The sequence below is a fragment of the Talaromyces rugulosus genome, chromosome VI, assembly GCF_013368755.1.
Source record: "Talaromyces rugulosus chromosome VI, complete sequence".
Taxonomy (NCBI): domain Eukaryota; kingdom Fungi; phylum Ascomycota; class Eurotiomycetes; order Eurotiales; family Trichocomaceae; genus Talaromyces; species Talaromyces rugulosus.
The window spans coordinates 3,027,606-3,044,754 of record NC_049566.1 but is presented as its reverse complement, the minus strand read 5'-3'; the positions used below and the strand labels follow the sequence as shown (position 1 = coordinate 3,044,754).

Sequence of the window (17,149 nt, the reverse complement as noted above, 5' to 3'; positions counted from 1 at the left end):
GAAAGCCGCAGGACCCACTTGTGTTTTCTTGACGCTCAACCGACCGTTCACCTTCGCGAGTCTCGTACAAGCATATTATTCCTCCACTTTACTGCGCACATGTTCGCAGCACTGCTTAGGGCACGTCATGTCCTCTGGGTGCAGATCGATCTCTCAATGGTCGCCCCGTCTGCGACTACACAGCCATGTCTGCCGCCGCATTAATCAACCGCTTTCCTCGCGCTTCGTCCTTCCTTTTCCAATCACCACCACCACAACAATCGATTCATGCACAGTGAGGCACTATGCATCGAAGAAGCCCCGACCTGCTCCAACCAGGGCACCAGCGGTCTCTCATCGTAAATTCGAAGCGGATACGGAAGAAGGCAGGCAAAGGATAGAAAGAGCACATCGGGTCTTGCTCACCGAATCGGATACCATCTACAAAACCGCTATACAGCACGGCGTGATTGAAAAGAAGTTGACGCAGGATACTTTTGAAGATATCGCGCGGCGGTTAATCGATGTATCGGGGAGAGACTATGCTGATGCTGTCTCCTTGAGGAACGTATACAAAGGTGATCCCAATACAGTCCTTGCCGTGGCTTCGGCGCTGAACAGGTGGATTCCGTGGTATCCCTTTCTCTATCGTTGGGCTGCGCAATCGACAGCGGATGCCGGAGCCACGATTTCAGTGGTGTTGTATGTTAAAAATGAACTCAAGAAGCCATTTACCACCTACCAAACAAGGGAATTCAAGCAGCTCGAGGTTTTGGCCAACAGGGGCATTCCACTCGCAATGCGAGTGCAAGCCGATGTCTATTGGGATCAAAAGAGATACGAAAAGGCCATCGAGTTGCTGAAACAACTTGACAGTCGTACATATCCCTCAAATACTGCTGTCGGACACAAGGACGATATAACCATGCAAGGTGACGTTACTGCGCCCTGGAATCGTCTCGCCGAATTCTACATTCACCTTGATTTACAAGACAAGGCCAACGCCATGATGAAAACCGGCGCTCTCGATTACCAAGACCCTGACGCCCTGATGGCATACGCATTTCTAATGAAAGCGCAAGAAGATTGGGAATCATATGAGCAATGTGTCTCCATCGCTGCCACAGCAGGAAATGGGGAAGCCTGTTGGCGACTTGGCAATTTCTACTACCAAATATTCCAAGGCAGGATTCCTTCGGCAGACGCACTGCCCCAGAACACCTCCTGGTTTCATTCCTTTTTCCACGGATTGCTTGGTAAATCTCGCACCCTGCAAGAGTTTCGGAAGCTAGCTATAGATTGGTACGAACTGGCCCTACTACATGGCGATAAAAAGGCAACCAGGAATTACGTGATCCTTTGCCGCGAGGACGGCCGCATACAAAACGCCCTGGAAGCTCTCCACTCACTTGAGAAAAGTCAAGAGGACTGGAATAGCCCGAACATTATCAAGTTACGGGCGAGGTTCGATGATGCGAATTTCCAACCCAAGATACCACAATCCTGGCTTGAGTTATGAGCTATACTGTCCGGGAATTTCTCCATGCTTTGGCGAAAGCCTGTTAGTCAATTATAGCATTAGCGTTTTGGTTGTGCTCGGGGTCTGCATATAAGGAGAAGTCAAACTTCTAGTGTATCATATAATAAAAAAGGACAATGGCAATCATTGTAACGTGAAGCGTGCGAATCCAATATAGTACCAAAACACTCCCTCCCCGCACATGAATCCTAGCGCTATCTTTTAACGTATCTCTACCGCACAAATATACCTTGACTAGCTGCGTGCTGGAAAAATATGGAAAATGGATAGACTGTTAGTAATGACAGAGATTCCAGAAGAAAGAAAAAAAAACTTTCATTTACCTATCCATATCCATTATTTTCATCTTCAGCCCTCCGCTTCCCTTTCCCCTTTCCCGAGCGAGGCTTCAACTCAAACATTCCCATATTCTTGAGTTTCCAAGTCAACGCCGACGACTCCCTCATGCCCGGAAAGTCCTTTGACGAAAAAACGCGAAACGGCTCCGACAGCGTCTCGGCCAGGATGGGCTGTGCTTTGCCCGTTTCAAACGCCACGCCCCAATCCACGAGTCGGAATTTCAAGCGATAAACTCCCGCTGTGCGCACAGAAAGGTCTGCAAATACGAAAAAGGTTGCAGGGATCGAGCTGGTGGTTTCTGTCAATGATGTATAGGAGCTTCGCCCGGGTTGGCTGGATGGATGGCCCGGTGCGGTTTCCGGGTCTGGCTCGATCGGTGCGTAAAAGGGGGATACATATGTTTTACCAGATAACACTTGAACAGACCGCGGGTGTGGTGAAGAGGCACTATCTGAAGGGGAAGTCATACTGTCTTCGTGGCTTTCTCTTCGCCTTTTCACATGATTTTCAACAATGTGGGTGCTATGGACAAGTATTTCGTCCTCGTCTTCTAGCCCCGGTTTCCGCACAGCATACAACAGACAAGCGACAGCATACCTTGGGTTTTGTAGAAGTTCCAAGTCGTCATTAGATTGTGAATTGAAGTCAACTAGAAGCATTTGTAGAATTGGAGGGGGATCAATGGGACGACGATCTTTCTCGCCAGCGGCACATGCCCTAGTCGCGACGGGTTGTTGCCGGATATGGAGTCGGAATCTGGAAAATGGGTCTGACGAGTCCGTGCTGGATGACTGGGTTGATGTACGTCTTGGGGTTTCCGTCTTTGCGTTCTGGGGATGAAGCAGATGCTCGAATCCGAGAGGAATACCGTTGCCGCGGGTTGGTTGCTTTGAAGTTGGCGATTTTGAGGTCATTATGTTCATTCTCTAAAGCAGGTTCTGAATAATATCCACTCTATAATGGATTATATCCCAGTGACGCTTTATAATAGTGTGTTGTTATAAACAGCTTCTCGAAAATGTATAGATATGTGCGAGACCTGAGCCAATTGCCTTGTAGCTTGGTGAACAAAAAGCCCTGGGAGATTTATTCGTGAACGACAGTTGATTGATAGAGAGAGTTGAGTCAAGTTGAACAATCTAAGAAACCACAGTTAGTTAATATGCTAGAAAATTCCATGAAAATTGGTAGTTTTTCTCAATCGAATTTACCTACAGGTTGACCTAAAACCTTTCTACAAATATTTGTGTTGAAAATGGCGAATAGATAATTGGTAGAAAGCCGAAATTGCCCGAAACTACACGAGGTTCTCTGATAGTTTCCTTCCGGTGTGGTGACCCTTGTAAAATGAGATAAAATGACGCGTGTATTGGAACCTAGGGCACGAAAAATTCTTTCAAATGGGGAAGTTCTTCCACGAGGACTCTTATCAGACATGTGGCTTTGTTTCGGAGATGTGTAGCCATGAAGACATTCGAAAGAAAAAATCGGTCCTTAGAGCTCCTATGGTTAACTATTGCTGATGCACAAACACATTCTGTAAAAATCAAGAGGACCTTTCTTGTCCTACTCAGTTAGAGTGTACAAATGTGTTTTGGTAGAAACGGACAGTTTATTGGCTGTACGGTTGTTCGAGAATCGTAACCAGCCACAGGATATCAGGGGTCGTTTCTTTTCTCAAACAAAGGAGCCTATACCGGGTGTTGATTCGCAAGGATAATGATTCCCCCGAGGACTCGACGACGCTTGAAATCTGTTTCCGGTTTTTGGCTGCCCAACTGTCAACCTCATTTGTTCCGGCTTGTGATTGCTCCCCAATGACCGGGGTATAGGCGGACCGGTCGGGGAAATCTCGATCAACCTTGCATACCCGTAAGCAATGCAAGTGAGACAACCTAGGTACTTCTCTACGGAGGCGTTATGATGTTAGAGAGACACTTGGTCCACTGCAAGTGGATACCGACAATATGGGTCGAAAAAGCAAAGTTGACAGCTGCGTGTTCAATTAATTTAAGCTTGGGCAGCGAAAAGAGTCCTCTGCTAAGATTGTTCATTGACAGCTGACAGTAGACAAAGTGATTTATGGCGTCGAATGAATTTTGTGTTGGTGGAGTTTCAAATCAGTACGAGGCTGCCATTTTGCCTCACGCAAGAGGGTAGATGAAATCAAGCGAGGCGAGCTTGGCACCGGTCTCGGAGAGATTTGCTGGACATGCCCAATAGGATCGTAAGTCTTCCTATAGTTCATTAATTTGCCACTCTACCATGAGCTATGAGCCACCGGGGTAACGTAGTAACACTGGCTTCTCCAGCCACGTATTGGCGTGTGATGATTCGACAAAGAGGAAGACGTGGAGCGCTGAGAGAGGCCAAAGAGCCAATTATGGCGCAACGACAATACCCTCTTTCGATTTAGTTGCAGATAAGTCTGGGCTCCGTTAAGGATCATGATCCTCACTTACGGGCCGTAGCCGCCGCACCTTGTCCCTAGACACAGTTGGACTGTGCCCAAAATCCACTCTAAAGTTGCCATGACTCGTGGATCGGTAGTCCTGAATTATATTGGCCGGGGCTGTGATAAAGGGCAATGACTATCATTACTCGCACAGAGTCATGAACCAGAATCTCCCCCAGCATCGACTGATTTCAAACCCCGAAGGTCATAGCAACGGAGGCTTGGAGATGGCCGAGTCTTCCTTGAAGGTAAGGGCATAATTTGGTGTTAAAGACACCGAGTAACAACAACCTGTAGAAGCACTTCTCCACTTGGATGCAGTACGAGCGTAATTCAGCGTTGTATAAAGCAGGGTTTTCAAAAGCAGTTATGAAAACATTGCGCCCTCGGTATCCATAGACCATTATGTATCAACCTTTCGGTCTGAGTATGGCCAAAATCTCTTTTTCTTCCTTTAATATATAAAAAACGTCAAAACTTTGGAACAGAAGCCGACATACATATATAGTCCACTGTTGAAGAAATCGTCATCGGTTCACCGCTAGTAATCTACGCGTATAGTTACAGCCTCTTTAGGCAAGGCTATTGCTTGACAGGTGACCTATCGAGTCATAGATTGGCCCTCAGGACCCTCTTGGGCGAAGCGAGAAAATGACAGGTCGGTGGCGCTGCTGACGAGACCAGGGCCGCAGTTTTAGAGGGCGCAAGCCGACCAATTGGCATCCGAGGCTAGGTCCGTACAAGCCTCGGTTAGGCTAGGGAAAACCTATGGACAAGTTGGCGTGGTTGATATGCGTATCGAAATAACGGTTTGTTGGTATCTGGTCGCCGAAGCTGGAGCGTTGTTGCATGAGGTATATGCACACCACCTACGTACTTGGATAGGGGACCAACCGAGGTGGCGACACCTGATTCAGGGCAACATCGGCCAAGCACAGCAACATCGCCGATCTTGGTTCGTCGCTTGCTGCCTACGCCGCCGCAGGGGTGGGTTTGAGAACGATCACAACAACCACATTTGTAATAGCGCGCTAACCTTCTCTGGTAAAAGAAGACATGTCGATCTCGGCGACAGAAAACGGTATTTCCACCTTTCACGGACAATGATTACCATGATTTGCGTCTGTAGTAGGTAAAGGGTAAAGGGTGCATGATTCGTAACACTGCGAATTTATCTTCCCCGCCTCGACGCTATTGACAGGTCAGGTTGGTGGATCGCCGGCCCACCAGGGAAAGAACTGCGTCGATTTTCCCCCAGGCATAGAGACAACAAGCGGCGAAATTGAAGGCAATATCAAGTCCATGAAGATATGAATGTCTAGCGCAAAACAGTAATATCTATGTTGCCATCAGTGAAGAAATAGCTTGGCAAGATGACGATCCGTTCCACGTCCGACTGTTTAGGTAGTAGGTGCCAAATGACTAGTACTAACATGCAATGTTAGGCTCGTGCTTAGAATGCAAGACGTGTCACATCACCGAAGAATCGCTGAGGTAGTAGATAGTAGTGTTGGTTACTTATACGCTCATGATATTTCCTTGTCCAACTGAAAGCGGTATTATGTCACGAGTAGAACCCACAACCTCTGCAGGACTTGTCGACGCTCGTCGCATGAAGACAACCAGTGAATATTCCGCAGCACTGATCAATCGCACACAGGGGCGGGGTCCAAGCAATTATGAGAGAGACAGCAATGGCTTGAAGAATTGGGTATGCGTTGAAGCGACTCATGGACTTTTGACAAAAAAAAATAGGTGGAAACGTTGGATGAAGAAGATTTACATTGAGCGATCTGCGGGGTTACGAGGAAGCCGCGAGTGCACGCCGCGTCGAAGCCCAGTGGCAATTGGCAGTTCTCAGCCTCAGGCAGACTTGAACAGTTGGTAATGGTAGCCTGTGCGCGATCTACTAACTCGAGGGATGCTCTTATGTGCATTGTGAAAATAATTATAGTATGCTGAAAGTTATAACCAAGAAGGGCAGAAAATATGCCCAGATCGCTCAGGCTATAAGCGCTAATTCTATCAACATGACCATATCGTCGTCATTCAAACTAAATAATCAATATGTAAGAAGCTTGGGGTCAATATCAAAGATATATCGAGACCCGGCATTCTCCACAGGGAAAGTGGCATGTTCGATGTCTCTGTGGAAGTCTTGCGGACTGCTCGGCATGGTCAGAGTCGATAGAGAGCCGATCAGTGGATGCTGCTGCAACGTCTCGGTTACATCTTTATCGGTAGGTGAGAGATGGTCAGACCCGAAGAGGGTAGAATCCTCGCCTACGAAGAGGAGAACAAATTCAGACGACAGACGATCGAACGCCACGACATATCCTGTCTGCACCCAGTCTTCTGCGTAAACTTCCCCTGTAGAATTAATGTCATCCGTCGAGAGAAGTTCTCGCTGGACGAGATATCCAAGTTGAAAGAGATTTCGACTGCGTTCTGGAGTGACGAGAGTATCAGCCGAAAATGCTATCCGAGCACGAAGCAAGCCTATTGCGGAAGAAGAATCCGGGAGATCCTCAGATTGTCTCGCCACTGGAATCCATTTGGGGAGCCAAGCAAACTCTTGGATGCCGCTTTCTAGACTATGGGTAAATAATGGTATAGAAAAGCCTTCGAAGTCACTGAGAGCATCAATGACAATACCGATCTCTGATGTGGAAAGGGAATTGCCGTATTGGTTGATTTGAAGCATCAAACTTTCAACTGAAGAAAAATCCATTGTTTCTCCATCCATTTGTAAGCTTTGAATTCCCACGTCGCCATCCTGTTCCTTCGTTGGTTGACCTTCCGCTGCACGAAGCAAACTTTCAACGTCCCAGTTATCGGCTAGGCCATGAATTTTTAAATTATCCAATAGCTGCGACGATACACTCGAGGAAGCATGGATATTGCTGGTGTTCTTCATAATCTGCAACAGCGGCTTTAGACAGACTTGGACATGATCAACTTCGCCGGTTTTGAGAAGCGTCGAAAGACAAGAATAAATATCATTGGCAAGGCCGGGAGAAGAACTCTTCGACAAACGTTCTAGAAGGGAGGCTGATATTGTTTTTAGGCGCTGCGGTGCGCCGAGTAATTGCAAGAGCTCAATCGCCGTAGAATAAGATTCATCGTTCAGCAACAAATTGTCAAATAAAGCCACGGGGCAAAGTTGCTCTTGGGGACCTTCACCTGCCACTACAGCTAGAAGTACCTCGTTATCATACTCCAAGTCGTTAAACCGAAGGGTTTGTAATGTTTTCAGGAGGCTGTTGATGATTATATCGGCGTCATCTCCTTGCACCGGCCCTGATAATTTCGAGACATGGTAAAGCAAGGCAGGAGGTAGGATAATCTGTGAAGCGCATCGTAATCCTTCAATGTGGATTATGTTGGGTGCTGCTATGCCGGACTTGTTGCATCTGCGAGCGAATGCGTTTAACGTTGATAAGATCTCTTGAGAAGAGTGATATTTTTCGCATTTGTTAAGAGCAATTCTCAGAGAATGTCGGTCAATGGGGGCCACAAAGCCAGAAGCTGCATGTTTTTCAAGCCACAATTGAAGGTCTTGCAAATTGGATACGTTATGCAAATCTTCAGGAGGCTGTATGACAAGGAGTGATCCGTCTGGATATAGTAGCCTTCTAGTGTTGATGTTTTGAACGTTTTGGAACCTTAGTAAAAACTCGGCATCTTCGTGACACTGTGTGCCAGTCGGGTTTCCTTGATTGTCGAGATCTCGACCGAGTAAATACCGCGATAGTTGGGATGGCGCCAATGTGGAGCTGGCCGCGTCGTAGCTGTCACTCCTGGCACCAGCGGCGACATGAGTAAACCCGGAGAGAAAACGTGTGTGACAGACCCGTCGGCTTGGTAGGGAGCGAGCAGCAAAGCCTCGAGGCTTCAGAAGCTGCTGTGCCATGGCGCTCCTCAGTTGATGGCAGCTTGATGCCATTTCCAAACACAAGTGGAGTAGGAGCGTGTCATGACAGCCGCAGGATTGGGCGGGGAAGGTGCCAGTGAACCAGTCCTATTTAGATACTAGCGCAGCACTAGTGCTGCCCCACTGACTTCCGTCTCCAACTCTGTCTTTTCACCGCACGACGAAAGACCTGAGAATCCTCGATTTTGGCACCACAGTGACTGCGTGTTCGGGATACAGTATTATCGCCATGTCGTCTTCCAAGGCCGTCAAGTCTCACACAGACGAACCCGTAGAGACTGTGCCGCAGGACAGCGAACCCGCGCGCCCAAATGACGAAAGCGACTCACCTTCCGGCGGCGACCTTGCAAAGGCCTCTGCAGACTCTACGGAGCAAGATACAACAAATGAGGCCGGTGACACCGCAAGCAAGGCCCAGGACAGGCTAGCGAGATTCAAAGCCCTCAAAGCCCGCGCAGTGAGTCTAGAATACTGGAGAAATACGAATCTGTCGACATCGCTAACCCTGTGTAGAAAACCGCCACAGACAGCAATCTGAAAGAAACGGCTGCAGAATCTCAACGACTTTCCACCGATCCAGCTTTACTGTCTAGCCTGTCGCGCAAGCATGCGTTTGCCTCCCATAACCTCCTTAAGGCTGATACGGAGGAAGCTGGTGAAGATTTCGAACGCAAGCGAGCCTGGGACTGGACGGTCGATGAGTCTGAGAAGTGGGATAAGCGTATAGAAAAAAAGCAACGCCATCGCGATGATGTAGCGTTTCAAGATTATCGTCAAGACGCCCGCAAAGTTTACAAGAGACAACTGAGAGGATTGCAGCCTGATCTAGAGGCGTACGGACGCGAAAAAATGGCTGCTGTAGAGCGCGCCGCGGCAAGTGGGGGGTTGGAAATCGTGGAAACTAACGATGGCGAATTGGTCGCGGTGGACAAGAACGGGACCTTTTATTCTACTGCTGACTCGACTGATTTTGTCGAGAACAAACCGGATCGGGCAGCGGTCGACAAGCTCGTTGCCGACCTGCAAAAGGCGGAGGAAGTTCGTTTGAAGAAGCGACGAGATCGCCGTGGTGGTGATGACGACCCAGACGTCACGTACATCAATGAAAAGAACAAGCAATTCAACCAGAAGCTTGGTCGGTTCTACGACAAGGTAAGTTTGCAAATCATGGGGTGTGTCATTGAAGGACCTTTTTCTAATATTGTTCATATAGTACACGAAGGAGATTAGGGATAGTTTTGAGCGTGGTACAGCATTGTGAAATAGCCTGTCGACTTCTCACGACCATGGGTATATAGGTAGACGTCTTTCCAGATGAGAATCGGACGACCCAGTGTGACAGATTCAAAGCATAGCTTTTCGCCATGCTTTGGTCGCCAAGTTCTCGATCTTCTTTGTTCCAACCACCCCGCTTATGGATTCATCCTCAATGGCTTCCACCACTGCCTGTGCCACGACATCAGCCTTGAGCGGCTTCTCTGTCATGGAACCGGCCAAGGATTGAAGGCGTCCGCCGAGGAGCGAGTTAACCTCTGAGCCGATCATCCCGCCCAGAGCAATGGGCAATGTGAACTTTCTACTGGAATCGTATAGGAAACCCGGCCGAATGAAGACACTTCGAATGTTGGGAAATGCCGATGATATGGTCGTCTCGGCTTCTCTTTTTGTTGTGATGTATCTGCTGGGGAGCATTGGCGCTCCTGCAGCAGCTGAAATATAGACAAAGGCTGGAACGTGTTCATTGGAACTTTCCTGTGCCAGTGCGATAGCTAGCATAAACTTGTGAGCAAACAATTGAAGAAATTCTCAAACCGAACAACATACCCGTATCTCTATTCATGACCTCGTACGTCAATTGACCGTCTTCTTCTTGAGGCCGTAGATCCTCCTCTGTCCCTCGTTTTAGGGGATCCTGAGTTCCAAGTTTTGACGAGCTAAACGCTCTTTGTAAGCCACTAACAAGCGACTCCCTCCCTTGTACAACTCTTTTGTAGTCGGCCTCCAGAAGAATTCCCATGGTGTGTATAACCGCCGTTGCGTCTTTGAGAAATGGCTTGTACGTCGAAGGCTTCAAGATATCGGCCTTTGCCCACTCGACTGAGCTTGCCCAGCCCGGTCGTTCTTTTGAAGCTGTCACGGCATCCCATTGTGGTTCTCCAGAGCGACTAAAAAAATGAAGTTAGATCTGTAATACCTTCTTTGTTTTTGATGACGATGAAAGAGCTTACCTAAGGGACGTCACAGCCCAGCCTCGCACACTAGCATGTTTACATATCCTTGAGCCTATTCAAATAGTTAAAGAAAAAAAACCAGATCTCCGGGTTATATCGCTCAATGGTATGGTTCTGGCCGAACTCACCGAGAAACCCGCTTCCGCCTGCGACGATGATTCTTTTGGACGCCATCTCAATGGTTATGAAAGTAGGAAGAAAGGGAGAAAGGAAAAGGATCGAAGCTCGCTACACCTTTTTTTCAAACAGGCATACTCGTAGAGTTCTCTCGACGACAGCTGTTTTTTCGACTTGTATCTTCCTTTCCGGAACAGCTCCAAGCCGAATGACGACACTTTCGGTCAGCGGAGGTCACGTGCACCGACCGCGATAGGAGCTTATCGCAACGCGCGCCTGCGTTTTGTTACTTTTCATACATCAAAGAACTTTTGTTGATATCGAGAATTTGTCGAGACAATGCCCGCTCCTACTGGGACCAAACGCGTTAGGGTAGGAAATTTGGGATTTCGCTCCTACAATTTTTAGCTACAAGCTAACACACTGAAACTAGGGCGTATCTGCTTACCGACCATTCGGTATGCGCTTTGACTTCTATCCTTTTTGTGACACGAGTTATGGATAGATACTAACTGTTCAAAGTGTTTGGAAGTGAAGCAATCCCCTTCGACCCCGAGAAGCGACCCGCAAATGCCCCTGTAGACCACACACACCAATGGCGCGTTTTCGTCAAGGGCGTCAACGACGAGGACATTTCATACTGGCTGAAAAAGGTGCAATTCAAACTCCACGAAACCTATGCGCAATCAGTCCGAACGATCGAACAGCCGCCGTTTGAGGTGACGGAGACGGGATGGGGCGAGTTTGAAATCCAGATCAAGCTCTACTTTGTCCCCGAGTCGACGGAGAAGCCGCAGACGCTTTGGCACAGTCTAAAGCTGCACCCTTACGGCGATGATATTGAAGGGAAGCGCGAGCGACGGGAAAGGGTTATTAGTCAGAACTACGAGGAAGTCATCTTCAACGAGCCTGTTGAGCAGTTCTACGACATGCTTACGGGGGGGCCCAGCAACCAGCCATCCAAGGGGAAGAGTGGCAAAGCCAAACAATTACAGCATGGAGGCGGGAGAACGGCAGAAATTCCAGATAATGACAGCCCTGGAAACCCTTATAGCAGAGCAACGGAACACGCTGAGCTGGGAAGGCTCGACGAAGCTTTGAAGACGGTTGACCAGATGATCAAGGAAGAAAAGACGAAGCTGGTCGAGAGAGAAAAGACATTGACCGAGCTGAAGGAGGTTGAGGGTGTTCCGGTCGTCACGAAAAAGAAATGATCATGCAAAGCAAGCTTAGATGATTTTAAGACCTGAATCTTGGAAGGGATGTCGCACGGCTTTCGACGCTTCGACATCGTATCGTCTCACCTCAGACCAGATAATCGACCTGCAGGGACCTCGGTCGCCATCTGGCAGCGACGATACGCGCTCGAGCTACCATGGGGACTTGTTATTATCTGCAGTCCCAGCTAGGAGCTGAAGAAGGCAGTACTAGTTGAGATATTCAAGTTGAGATATTCAAATACACTCACCAGATGTACTTTGACTATCTCTACGTGATAGCTAGGACATTTGTCGTACTAGATATGAATAATGAGAACCGATAATATTTTCAAATCAAACAAATATAACCACGGTACTTGCGACAACAACTGTATAGAGGCGCAGCAACAGCGGGCTGCGGGGCCTCGCCCCGTCAAGTCAACTAGCTGACGACTCCTTCGAGGCTGCGTAGGGCCCCGACGCGGTCGCTAAGCCAGCCCTATTCTTAGCATGTCGTGTTTGCCTGCCAATCGGCCTAGAATAATACATTGTTATTATTCATGGGAATTTGACTGGGGAGACCAGACTGTATCAGAAATGTGAGACACGGGCCGTGCGCTGATCAATGTCCTGTCAACAAGGATAATTTAACCAACGCAACAACTGTCAATCATTGCTTTATTCTTCACTCTTTTCTTTTGCCGGACCGATCAACATCAGGGGTCGCTCTGCTATTCTTATTATTACTGACCGCAGAGTTCCTGTCGCCTGTACTCAACAAACGTTTCCACTGCCACAAATTATTGAACGAATGCGCTCTTTTCTACGTGTGGTCCGATAACCAAGTCACCCAGAACGCAAGCTGCTCGACTTCAGGATCCTTTCACGATGCATGCGCTCAAACTGCTCTCATTCTTCGTTCCTGCAGTGCTCGCCTCGTCAGAGCTCGCGCAGCGAAGCACAACCGTCTGCAACAACTCTCCGGACCTGTGCAGCAAATCATGGGGAGATATTACCCACCTCGGAGCCCACGACAGTCCGTTTCTTAGAGATTCGTCGACCTCTTACTCCGTAGCAGGGAACCAGTGAGTATCGCAGTCTCGGGCTTTCACAAGGCGTTTCAGTGCGCTGACGGCCTCGTTAGGTACTACAACACAACCGTCCAGCTGTCCGCCGGCGTCCGCTTGGTAACGGGTCAAATACACCAGAACGATAATGAGTGGCACCTTTGCCATACTAGTTGCAGCTTGCTGGATGCTGGTACCTTGGAAGCGTGGTTGTCTGAGATCAAGACCTGGCTTGACAACAATCCCAATGATGGTAATGCTGTTCTACTCACTCCCGAGAGATAATGTGAAGCTGACTCGTTTGTCGGTTCTTAGTGGTGACTGTTCTTCTTGTAAACAACGGCGCATCTGCCTCGGACCTCAACACGATCTTCGAAGCGGCGAAACTCACGTCCTACGCTTATAAACCCTCGTCGACGAGTGCAACAACGTCATGGCCCACCCTGCAAGAACTCATTTCTGATAATACCCGGCTCATGACCTTTGTGGCCTCCTTGTCCTCAAACACCGGTGCTACGTATCTGATGGACGAGTTTACATATATCTGGGAGAATCCGTACGAGGTCACAACGGCATCAAACTTCTCCTGCAAGCCAGACCGTCCAAGTTCCGTGCAAGGAGACACTGCAAGCGCGCTGTCTTCTAACCGTCTTCCCTTTATGAACCATTTCCTTGACCAGGACATCGGCCTCGGAATCGTGGAGCCCAATTCGGACGCAGCCAACACAACGAATGGACAAAGCGGCACCGGCAACCTGCTCACTGCTGCAAACGAGTGCAAGGACGCCTACGGACGGCAACCTGCCTTTATCCTAGTTGACTTTTTCGACAAGGGACCTGCCATCGACACCGTGGACAAACTGAACAACGTGACCAACGCAAGTGGCCGTACCCCCGTTCCCGGTACCAATACCGAGGCCAGCAGCAGCAGCACCACTACCAGCAGTGGCACCTACGTGGGCTTAATCGATCTCGCAAAAGAGGCAAAGAGTGGCGCTAACCCGAGCACAGGCAACTGGATCTGGGCCGGCGGCAACTGGGAAAGCATCCTCGGAGGGGGCATCGACCTCTAGCTCGCCCACTGAATCTCCAACTTTGTCTGCGACTGGCACGTCTGCAGCGTCTGTTTACCTGGCTTCTCCGTTTTGCATAGCATTGGTGTTGATTTCTTTTTCCTGGAATGGGGTTTGATCTCGGCCTAGATGAATGATTATAATGACTGTTTTGGTCCTTGTTTATAGATTTATACAAAATTGAAATCTACCTGGAATAATCAAATCACCCGACAAGGCTTGTCTTGGATAGACCCAGTACTGGCATTATTACATTACTCCTTACCCAACAACTTATTGACAGCAGCTACCTTGTCCTCGAAAGACTGGATTTTGTCCGTCCTGAACTCAGCACCGCATGGTTAGTGCCAAGACAAAGCGGAGAATACTTGGTTAAAAAAATAAATAAAAAATAGACAGGTCAACTTTACCTTGAACCGCTTCGGATATCAGATTGGATCCTAACCACACCCTGCTGATGCAGAACAGTGTGGGCCTGTCCAATGACTCGATGCACCCTGTCCCACGGTCCTTCTAAAACACGAGCAGTCAGATTAGCAATCCTGGTCGACACGCACGCGCTCACACTATTCCCAAAAAGAAATCCGTGCATACCTAAGGTTGTCCCGGCTGAATGCATCACATATTTGAGACCGGACCTCTCGACCAACCTCTGGACGTCGGCGATCTGCGCGGAGACAGACGCGGAACTTGTTCCGATCTGCATGAGAACACACATTGAGTTAGATAAAAAAAAAAAAAGCTCAATTGACTATGCAAAAGAAAGTGAGGCGGTTTACAGGAATCAAGCAGAAGTCGGCGGTGCAATGATCGGGGGTGGGGATTGAGTCAATAGACGAAAAGTCGCTGCCGGTCGAAGCCATGAGTCCTGATACTGGCTGGTTATCGCAAAAAGTATTTCCAGTTCTGGTCAGTGGCATGAAAATGCAGATAGCGGGGGCTTATGGTTGTGGTTTGATGTTGCGTGGTTGACAGCGGTGGTAGTAGTAGTAGTGGTCGTCAATGATGCAAGCGGGGCAAGCACGACGAACGACTACAACAAACAACAACAACAACAGACAACGCTTGTTTCTTTTTCACCTATACCAAAGACTTCATCCCCCTCTTCCAGAAAACAACACTGCGTCGCATCATCCACAATTTACGCATTTCGCATCGAGACAACACCCGCCACAGTATCCCAGTATCGACCTTCTCATACACCAGCCAATCCGGTTTTGCCTCGATTTTACAGCCTGGCAGGGCAAAGCAGTCTTACTCAGATCAGCTGATCGTGTGCGCGCTCAGATCGTGGCTTTGTCCCATCGTTTATCGTTTTTTGAGCTGCTGGCTGCTGCTCTGGCCGGACGACGCCGACGGGCTGAGTCTGCTTGCTGCTATAACAGCAGGGATAATTCCTGCATTCTTTGTGGTCTGTCCCTCCTGGTTGGTTTATTATTATCCTCCAGCCGGCGAAAAACAACCACACACCCCTGTGACACGGCCAGGTTTTTGCCCATCTGTTTGTCTGACCAGTCAGACCGACCCCGCATAGATCTACTCGCCAGGCTAAGCCAGGGGTCTTCTTAGCTCCGCGGTCCTGGTTGGGTGCGTTGTGCGGATAGCTGCATCATCCACGCCGCCCCGTTGGCGATATCACTGGTCGACTGCTGATCGCCTCGAGTTGATCGTGGGACAACAGCTGTCTACACCCAGGCTTCCATAATATCTATTCTTTTCTTTTCAAATAATCCTCGGCACCTGTGTTTCGCTCTTTTCGTGCGTTCTTTTTGGGAGGCTATTTGTGTTTTTTGTTTTTTTTTTTTTTTTTCCTTATACAAATTGCATTTAAGCCTTTGTTTCTCAGCCTGCATGCTAAAGTTTCGTCGTTTTGTTGACTGATCTCATAACAAGGTGCAGATCTGCTAGGAATAGTTGCTTTTGTTCGTTGCATCAGTACAGGGGTATAAAATTTCCCTGCATTGGCTTTTCTTCCTGTGGAGTATTTGTTTCTTGTCCATTTCGATCGCTCGCCTGCTTTCAGTATCATGGTCTTACCAATGGCTTCGGGGTATGGACTGGATCTACCAAAAGATGCTCAGCTGCAATATCTCGCTGAGGGAGGTGCCAACGTGGTATACCGCATTACCCTGCCGTTATCCGAGGTGCCACCGTCAGAGATTGAATACTATGGCGACAATACGCCTCCTCCAACAGAGATTAAGGATTCTTTACAATTCCAGCAGCGGCTTTGTGGAAACCTACTTCGTCTAAGAAAGGATGTTCAGTTTGGTCTTCCATATCGGGATACTGCCAACAACTTTAACACTTTAATCCGGCACTTATTTCGGCCTGAGGATCTGGTCGATCAGATCCTCGTGAGAATACCACCAGCAGTTATCCAGCGTTGCAACGAACAGTTGCGTCTCAGCGAAAAACTAGGGAAACGACCGTCAGCTCGCCATGGCGTCTTCCTCGCTACCAATGAACCCTTTGGCATGCTCATCACGGACATGACCAACTTTGCCGATCCAACAGCTACTGTCGCCGAATTGAAACCCAAATGGCTTGTACCATCTCCATCTGCCCCAGTTGGTGCGAAACGATGTCGTACGTGCGCACTACGCGATATGAAAAATGCAGATAGCAGCTGCAAAACAGTAGCAACAGCACCACCGTCGTCACTCTTAGAGCCTAAGGTGACGTTTTGTCCCCTAGACTTGATATCAGACAAAATAGAAGACGTCCAATGGGCCATGCGAATCTTCAAGGGCCGCTCCGATCAGATCCGTATTGCCAAAGCTCTCTATCATCACCCAACACTGAAGAAGCTTGTCTCACTGCAACTCTCACACAACGAAGTCGGGCTTCATGGTCCAGCGGCACATTCAAGAGAGATGTCCCTCGGGATGACTCTACGAGACTGCACTGTTTACGTCAAGGTATGCCTACATCCTCACCCTGCTTTCGAAAAGAAGCAAAAAAAAAGGCAACTAATAGAAGAAAATAGATACCCCCGGGTCAGAGTCCCATTGAAGTACGCCTCGGAGATCTTGACCTAAAAACCGCAGCAAGCGGCAAATCAGCTTACTGGCGGACTCTTGAAACCCGACTCATTCAAGAAGGATGGTATATGGGAGAAAACCCAAGCCAGCTGCAAATGAATAGCGAATGTGCTTTGAGTTGGTCACGTAGATAGATGATAATGGCCTTGGGCTTACACGACTTTATGCTTC

General features: G+C 48.5%; 8 protein-coding genes across 8 annotated transcripts; 5 read left to right on the top strand and 3 right to left on the bottom strand.

Moving 5' to 3' along the window:
* Positions 1-127: 127 nt before the first annotated feature.
* Positions 128-1,498, top strand: TRUGW13939_11429 (uncharacterized protein; the record flags this gene model as incomplete). The annotated part of the gene is made up of 1 exon (XM_035494537.1): positions 128-1,498. The coding sequence occupies one exon, from the start codon at positions 128-130 to the stop codon at positions 1,496-1,498; it is 1,371 nt and encodes a 456-aa protein (XP_035350430.1).
* A 344-nt stretch (positions 1,499-1,842) lies between these two features.
* Positions 1,843-2,772, bottom strand: TRUGW13939_11428 (uncharacterized protein; the record flags this gene model as incomplete). The annotated part of the gene is made up of 1 exon (XM_035494536.1): positions 1,843-2,772. The coding sequence occupies one exon, from the start codon at positions 2,770-2,772 to the stop codon at positions 1,843-1,845; it is 930 nt and encodes a 309-aa protein (XP_035350429.1).
* Positions 2,773-6,375: 3,603 nt separating this feature from the next.
* On the bottom strand, positions 6,376-8,226 carry TRUGW13939_11427 (uncharacterized protein; the record flags this gene model as incomplete). The annotated part of the gene is made up of 1 exon (XM_035494535.1): positions 6,376-8,226. One exon carries the CDS (start codon positions 8,224-8,226, stop codon positions 6,376-6,378), a length of 1,851 nt encoding a protein of 616 aa, XP_035350428.1.
* Positions 8,227-8,476: 250 nt separating this feature from the next.
* On the top strand, positions 8,477-9,508 carry TRUGW13939_11426 (uncharacterized protein; the record flags this gene model as incomplete). The annotated part of the gene is made up of 3 exons (XM_035494534.1): positions 8,477-8,704; positions 8,761-9,399; positions 9,461-9,508. 3 exons carry the CDS (start codon positions 8,477-8,479, stop codon positions 9,506-9,508), a joined length of 915 nt encoding a protein of 304 aa, XP_035350427.1.
* Positions 9,509-9,591: 83 nt separating this feature from the next.
* TRUGW13939_11425 (uncharacterized protein) lies at positions 9,592-10,652 on the bottom strand (the record flags this gene model as incomplete). Its single annotated transcript, XM_035494533.1, has 4 exons — positions 9,592-10,016; positions 10,072-10,412; positions 10,476-10,530; positions 10,607-10,652. The coding sequence occupies 4 exons, from the start codon at positions 10,650-10,652 to the stop codon at positions 9,592-9,594; spliced, it is 867 nt and encodes a 288-aa protein (XP_035350426.1).
* A 282-nt stretch (positions 10,653-10,934) lies between these two features.
* Positions 10,935-11,809, top strand: TRUGW13939_11424 (uncharacterized protein; the record flags this gene model as incomplete). The annotated part of the gene is made up of 3 exons (XM_035494532.1): positions 10,935-10,967; positions 11,029-11,053; positions 11,118-11,809. 3 exons carry the CDS (start codon positions 10,935-10,937, stop codon positions 11,807-11,809), a joined length of 750 nt encoding a protein of 249 aa, XP_035350425.1.
* An 873-nt stretch (positions 11,810-12,682) lies between these two features.
* Positions 12,683-13,934, top strand: TRUGW13939_11423 (uncharacterized protein; the record flags this gene model as incomplete). The annotated part of the gene is made up of 3 exons (XM_035494531.1): positions 12,683-12,879; positions 12,939-13,114; positions 13,177-13,934. The coding sequence occupies 3 exons, from the start codon at positions 12,683-12,685 to the stop codon at positions 13,932-13,934; spliced, it is 1,131 nt and encodes a 376-aa protein (XP_035350424.1).
* Positions 13,935-15,961: 2,027 nt separating this feature from the next.
* TRUGW13939_11422 (uncharacterized protein) lies at positions 15,962-17,112 on the top strand (the record flags this gene model as incomplete). The annotated part of the gene is made up of 2 exons (XM_035494530.1): positions 15,962-16,855; positions 16,924-17,112. 2 exons carry the CDS (start codon positions 15,962-15,964, stop codon positions 17,110-17,112), a joined length of 1,083 nt encoding a protein of 360 aa, XP_035350423.1.
* Positions 17,113-17,149: the final 37 nt, after the last annotated feature.